This window comes from Octopus sinensis, unplaced genomic scaffold (genome assembly GCF_006345805.1).
Source record: "Octopus sinensis unplaced genomic scaffold, ASM634580v1 Contig13853, whole genome shotgun sequence".
In the NCBI taxonomy this organism is placed as follows: domain Eukaryota; kingdom Metazoa; phylum Mollusca; class Cephalopoda; order Octopoda; family Octopodidae; genus Octopus; species Octopus sinensis.
Genome location: NW_021833050.1, coordinates 1 through 7500, shown reverse-complemented (window position 1 = coordinate 7500; position 7500 = coordinate 1). Strand labels below are relative to the sequence as shown.

Below are 7500 nucleotides of genomic sequence, written 5' to 3'. Positions count from 1 at the left end.
ATAATATTGGACTTGGAATCGTAAGTATTTTCAGCCTCTGATTCTTAACCTTACTCAACTAAACTTTTGAAAAACTAATTGCTTGCTTTATATCTGTCATAAATACATGAATATCATCATCATCATCATCATCATTTAGCATCCGCTTTCCATGCTAGCACGGGTTGGAATGTTCGACCGGGGATCGACCTTGACTGGCTTCCGTGCCGGTGGCACGTTAAAAGCACCAGCCGATTGTGACCGATGCCAGACTCCCCTGGCACCTGTGCCGGTGGCACGTAAAAAGCACCACTACACTCGCGGAGTGGTTGGCGTTAGGAAGGGCATCCAGCTGTAGGAACACTGCCAGATCAGACTGGAGCCTGGTGCAGCCCCTGGCTTCCCAGACCCTGGTTGAACCGTCCAACCCGTGCTAGCGCGGAAAACGGACGTTAAATGATGATGACGATGATACAAACATACTAATTCATTCATAGCTGGAAACTTGATAGGGACTACTTCTCTGGGTCAGAATAGGTCTTGGAACAGTAATGCTTAAGAGATCATTCCTCACTCCATGAAACACTGAAACTTCTGAAGCAGGGCTCTCACTTTACTCCTTTCTCCTTTACTCCATTACTTGTTTCAGTCATTTGACTGCGGCCATGCTGGAGCACCGCCTTTTAGTCGAGCAACTCGACCCTGGGACTTATTCTTTTTGTAAGCCCAGTACTTATTCTATCGGTCTCTTTTTGCCGAACTGCTAAGTGGATGGGGACGTAAACACACCAGCATCGATTGTCAAGCAATGCTAGGGGAACAAACACAGACACACAAACATATACGCACACATACATATATATACATATATACGACAGGCTTCTTTCAGTTTCCGTCTACCAAATCCAGTCACAAGGCATTGGTCGGCCCGGGGCTATAGCAGAAGACAGTTGCCCAAGATGCCACGCAGTGGGACTGAACCTGGAACCATGTGGTTGGTAAGCAAGCTACTTACCACACGGCCACTTCTGCGCCTATACACATATATATACATATATACATACACACATACATATATATATATACATATATACGACAGGCTTCTTTCAGTTTCTGTCTACCAAATCCACTCACAAGGCATTGGTCGGCCCGGGGCTATAGCAGAAGATACTTGCCCAAGATGCCACGCAGTGGGAGACTGAACCCAGAACCATGTGGTTGGTAAGCAAGCTACTTACCACACGGCCACTTCTGCGCCTATACACACATACATATATATATATACATATATACGACAGGCTTCTTTCAGTTTCCGTCTACCAAATCCACTCACAAGGCATTGGTCGGCCTGGGGCTATAGCAGAAGACACTTGCCCAAGGTGCCACGCAGTGGGACTGATCCCGGAACCATGTGGTTGGTTAGCAAGCTACTTACCACACAGCTACTCCTGCGCCTGGGACTGAACCCAGAACCATGTGGTTGGTTAGCAAGCTACTTACCACACAGCCACTCCTGCGCCTGGGACTGAACCCAGAACCATGTGGTTGGTTAGCAAGCTACTTACCACACAGCCACTCCTGTGCCTGGGGCTGAACCCAGAACCATGTGGTTGGTTAGCAAGCTACTTACCACACAGCCACTCCTGCGCCCAACTTCTAGAGGCTTTTGAAAGTCATACCTCTGACTGTGGTCACGACATGTGCTGAGCAGACATTTCTGCTGGCAAAAGATGGATGTGACTGAAACTTAAGCCAGACGTTCATGTTGTGTCCTTCAATCGGGATACCCAACATGGAAGAGTTTCATTGGTCGGGGCAAGTCACCTGACTAGAAGATGAGGATGATGACATGCTTGAAGTCTTTTTCTGCCAACTGCTTTTTTTTTTTTATTGGTATAATCAGGAAAAAGCCAGTCTTTTTGACCATTTACAGACCATCGAGATTAATGAGTGATGGAGGAAGATAGCCTCAAACCACTAGCTTAACCTAAATGCTTGCAAAAGAGTTGGCTGGTTGGTTTGCTGGTTGATTAGCTTTCTTTCTCCTCTTTCTTTCTTTCTTTCTTTCTCCCTTCCTTCCTTCCTTCTTTTTCCTTCCTGCTTTCTTTCTTTTTTCTCCTTTCTTTTGTTATTTTCTTTCTTTCTTTTGTTCTTTTTTCTTTCTTTCTTTTCTCCTTCTTCCCTTTCATTTCCTTTCTTCCTTTCTTCTTTCCTGTCATCTATCCTTCATTTCTTTCTTTTTCCTTCCTGCTTTCCTTCCTTCTTTCTTTCTTTTTTCTCCTTTCTTTCTTTTGTTCTTTTCTCTTTCTTTCTTTTGTTCTTTCTCCTTTCTTTCTTTCTTTTGTTCTTTTTTCTTTCTTTCTTTCTTTTCTCCTTCTTCCCTTTCTTTTCCTTCCTTCCTATCTTCTTTCTTGTCATCCATCCTTCATTTCTTTTTTCTCCTTTCTTTCTTTCTTTTGGTCTTTTTGCTTTCTTTTTTGTTTCTTTTTGTTCTTTTCTCTTTCTTTCTTTCTTCCTTCCTTTCTTTTTCTTTCTTTCTTTGGCTCTTTCTTTTCTCCTTCTTCCCTTTTTTTTCTCTCCTTCCTTTCTTCTTTCCTGTCATCCATCCTTCCTTTCTTTCTTTTTCCTTCCTTCTTTCTTTCTTTTGTTCTTTTCTCCATTTTCTCCTTTCTTTCTTTCTTTTGGTCTTTTTGCCTTCTTTCTTCCTTTCTTTTTCTTTCCTTCTTTGACTCTTTCTTTTCTCCTTCTTCCATTTCTCTTCCTTCCTTCCTTCTTTCCTTCTCACTTCCTTCCTTCTTTCTTTCCTTCCTTCCTTCCTTCCTTCTTTCCTTCCTTCCTCCTTCTTTCCTTCCTTCTTTCCTTTCTTTTTCTTCCTTCTTTCTTCCTTCTCCCTTCTTCTTCCTTCCTTCCTTCCTTTCTTCTTCATTCCCTTCTTTCATTCCTTCCTTCTTTTTCCCTTCTCTTCCTTCCTTTCTTTTTCATTCCTTCTTCTTTCTAATGATGTGTGTTTCCTTCTTTTCTTTTTTCTCCTTTTTTCTTTTGTTCTTTTTCTTCCTTTCTTTTCTTTCCTTCTTGACTCTTTCTTTCTCTTTCTTCCCTCTCTTCCTTCCTTCCTTCTTCCTTCTCACTTCCTTCCTTCTTTCTTCCTTCCTTCTTCTCCTTCTTCCTTCTTTCCTTCCTTCTTCCTTCCTTTTTCTTTCATTTCCTTCTTTCTTCCTTCTTCCTTCTTTCCTCTTTCCTTCCTTCCTTCTTCTTCATCCTTCTTCTTCTTCTTCTTCTTTCCTTCTTCCTTCCTTCCTTCCTTTCTTCTTTCATTCCTTCTTTCTTTCTAATGATGTGTTTCCTTCCTTCTTTCTTTTTTCTCCTTTCTTTCTTTTGTTCTTTTCTCTTCCTTTCTTTTTCTTTCCTTCTTTGACTCTTTCTTTTCTCTTTCTTCCCTTTCTCTTCCTTCCATCCTTCCTTCTCACTTCCTTCCATCCTTCTTCCTTCCTTCCTTCCTTCCTTCCTTCTTTCCTTCCCTTTTTCTTTCTAATGATGTGTTTCCATTTCTTTTTCTTTCAGATTGTACTGACCAGTTTACTGGAATCAACCGGGATGTGCATCTTCGTCTTTGGTTCCCTTGGTGATGAAGAGCCTTTGTTCAGTGTAATTTTCATGAAAATGATATTCTTCATCACAACCGCATACAACCTCTATCGCTGCCTCAGCATTGGCTTCTCAAGAATCAAGAAATGGTCCATACTTTTCTTCATTACGCTGTTCTTTGAACTCAGTGGCATAGGGTTGGCTTTCTATAGCCATGCAAATGTATGTGGCACTAATTATTATTTCTTTCTCTGTGTGTGTCTGTGTGTGCGTGCACGTGTCCACACTCATATATATATATATATATATATATATATATATATATATTATGTAGGTCCCGGGATGAGTCGGGGTTAACCACAGTAAATAAGGTACTCAATACATAGCAGAGTAAATTAATTTATTTTATAGAAGGAGCTTCTACAGGACTAGAACTGTTTCATTCAAAGGAAATCATCAGGAAGCTTCCTGATGATTTCTTTGAATGAAACAATTCTAGTCTGTAGAAGCTCCTTCTATAAAATAAATATATATATATATATATACGAAAGAAGGTTTGAAAATGCAATTTTAAAGATGTTTATTTACTTTACCGGTTTCACTCTTGGAAAAAGATTGTCAAAAGTAAATGTAGAAGTTTGGTTGCGTTAATAACCAATAATTAACGCAACCAAACTTCTACATGTTACTTTTGACAATCTTTCCAAAGAGTGAACCGGTAAAAGTAAATAAACATCTTTTAAATTGCATTTTCAAACCTTCTTTCGTATATAATTCCACTCGTGCGGTACCCTACAACGCCACTTGTTACATATATATATATATATATATATATATATATATATATATATATATATATATATATATATATATATATATATATATATATATATGGTATATATTATATATATGTGTGTGTGTGGTGTGTGGGGGAGGAGAGTTATGAAAAAAACAAAAGACGAAGACATGTGGTGTACAAAACAAACAGATGTATTAGTATAACGCTCAGGAATAGAAAAAGTCCTTTATGTTTCAAGCCTACGCTCTTCTACAGAAAGAGACACAGAAAAAACAAAGAGAGAAAATATGTGTGTAGTGGCTAACGATCTATCTGTTGGTAGGGTTCCAAGTTATTGTTCATCCCAATTCTATTTTGTAAATCCATGGACAGGTTCCAGATAAACTGGTTTTTATAGAATGATATATAAGAAACAAGTTTAAAATAATGGTCATTACATATTTTTCCCTTATTGGAGCAATTTGGCTTACAGCTGTTTCCAGTGATGTTATAGGTACATTACTGATAGGTTTAGTGGAGGCGCAATGGCCCAGTGGTTAGGGCAGCGGACTCGCGGTCGTAGGATCGCGGTTTCGATTCCCAGACCGGGCGTTGTGAGTGTTTATTGAGCGAAAACACCTAAAGCTCCACGAGGCTCCGGCAGGGCATGGTGTGATCCCTGCTGTACTCTTTCACCACAACTTTCTCTCACTCTACTTCCTGTTTCTGTTTGTACCTGTATTTCAAGGGGCCGGCCTTGTCCCTCTCTGTGTCACGCTGAATATCTCCGAGAACTGGCGTTAAGGGTGCACGTGTCTGTGGAGTGCTCAGCCACTTACACATTAATCGCAGAGCAGGCTGTTCGTTGATTCGGATCAACCGGAACCCTCGTCGTCGTAACCGACGGAGTGCTTCCACTGATAGGTTTACACAATTGGTCTATTGATTAATTGAGGTAAATTGAATGACTTAAGAAAATTAATACTAAATGGCTCTGATAAAAGTAGTATTCATTTTCTTAGAGCGTTCAATTTTCCTCAGTTGATCGATAGACCAATTGAGTAAACCTATCAGTAATGTACCTATAACATCACTGGAAACAACTGTAAGCCAAATTTGCTCCAATAAAGGAATTACAATAAATCCTTGAGTACAGTCTGCTCTTGAGTATAATACGCAGGGGATTTTTAGGGGGGTGTACCACTGGGAAACCTAAACCTTGTGTATAATACGCACCCCTTCTCTAACTTGAGTCAAGGAGGTCTATATAAAGTCCTTGGTTTATAAAAATGTATATGGTAACGTTCTTTATTATTATTGTGTATATAACATAATGCAAACGTCTACCTTTTTTGTGCATTTTGTTTGCAGAAAATAAAGAAATAACAGTAATAACGTTTAATAGATGTTGCTTACTGCAAGTTATGGATGATTCTTTTATGACTTCATTGTTTTCAGGCTTAGCTTAAGGTATTTTCATGCCCAACATCACAAAATGCATCTGAATAAACATTGCCAGACAGCAAATAGAGACTCGGACATTGCTTAGAAAATAATTTTCATTTTTGCACGTAAAAAGCACCATCCAATCATGGCCGTTTGCCAGCCTCGTCTGGCACCTGTGCAGGTGGCACATAAAAAGCACCCACTACACTCACGGGGTGGTTGGCGTTGGGAAGGGCATCCAGCTGTAGAAACACTGTCAGATCAGACTGGGCCTGGCACAGCCTACTGGTTCCCCAGACCCCAGTTGAACCGTCCAACCCATGCTAGCATGGAAAGCGGACGTTAAACGATGATGATGACGATGATGATGTATATAGTACGCACTAGGGATTTTCACCTTTAAATTTTGGGAAAAAACTGCAGATTATACTCGAGGATTTACAGTAAATGTAATGACCGTTATTTATAACTTGTAAACAAACAGGCGCTGGAGTGGCTGTGTATTCTACTATAGCCTCGGGCCGACCAAAACCTTGTGAGTGGATTTGGTAGACGGAAACTGAAAGAAGCTCGTCGTATATATGTATATATATATATATATATATATGCATGTGTGTGTGTTTGTGTGTCTGTGTTTGTTCCCCTAGCATTGCTTGACAACCGATGCTGGTGTGTTTATGTCCCCGTAACTTAGCGGTTTGGCAAAAGAGACCGATAGAATAAGTACTGGGCTTACAAAAAGAATAAGTCCCGGGGTCGAGTTTGCTCGATTAAAGGTGGTGCTCCAGCATGGCCGCAGTCAAATGACCGCAACAAGTAAAAGAGTAAAAGAGTAAACACTGTATATGCTTACATGATTTATATTCATATTATATATTTACTTGTATATTGTTTATATATTTCTTTTTTTTTTGTTTCTTTCTCCCATGCAGAGTTTATCATCGCAATTGGAGGCAAATAGTTTTTCCCCGTCCTGTCCCTGTTGTCACTCTCCCGCGCCTGGCTACCACCTCTCCAGAAACGGCAAGTCACCCCACGGAGCGTACCACAACGTGCAAAATCGGGCCAAGAAGAAGAACCTCATATACAAGAACTGGATATCGAAAATGCCGGTGGAAAGCTGGAGAAAAATAGCAGCACTGCAAGGCTGTCTTCACAGTGTGCATTGCATTTGCAATCAACACACCAAAATTGTCTCCGACGAGAACCAAACTTGGACAGTGCTAAAAAAATCTATCGCCTGGATGAGAACACCCGGTTGAACTAGAAAACTTCCTGACCAATCTGTGTGCTAGTTTCATCGGAATTCTTGTTGCTTATGTAACCTGTAAGATCTCTTTGACGTTGGGGCTTTTGGCTTCCCACTCTTCCTATCGGGACTGCTCTGCATCTTGATCCTAGCGATCGGAGACATCTGTGGCTTTTCAAACCGAACAAGCTTTGTCCCTTGTTTCCAGCTGTAAAGCAAAAGTGACCAAATCACTTATACTTTATAGCTACCATTGTCTTATTTGGCTGAGATCCTTGCCTCCTGGTACATCATTTTACAAGCGGACACAAATCTTTTGCCGAAAGATTCAGCGGTGGGGTTTTGATTTTTCTACATATATTTTTCTACATAGGCGCAGGAATGGCTGTGTGGTAAGCAGCTTGCGAACAAACCACATGGGTTCGGGTTCAGTCCCACTGCGTTGCATCTTGGGCAGGGTCTT

At 40.6% G+C, this 7500-nt stretch overlaps 1 protein-coding gene across 1 annotated transcript in view; it reads left to right on the top strand.

Moving 5' to 3' along the window:
- LOC115229915 overlaps positions 1-6900 on the top strand; it is a gene marked incomplete at its 3' end in the record, with an annotated part of 16932 nt that extends 10032 nt beyond the window's left edge. Inside the window, exons 2-4 of the mRNA XM_036499404.1 lie at positions 1-20; positions 3541-3786; positions 6721-6900. The exon at positions 1-20 is cut by the window's left edge and continues 720 nt beyond it. Of these exons, the coding sequence (XP_036355297.1) occupies positions 1-20; positions 3541-3786; positions 6721-6900 (446 nt within the window). The remainder of the gene's footprint in view (positions 21-3540; positions 3787-6720) is intronic.
- Positions 6901-7500: the final 600 nt, after the last annotated feature.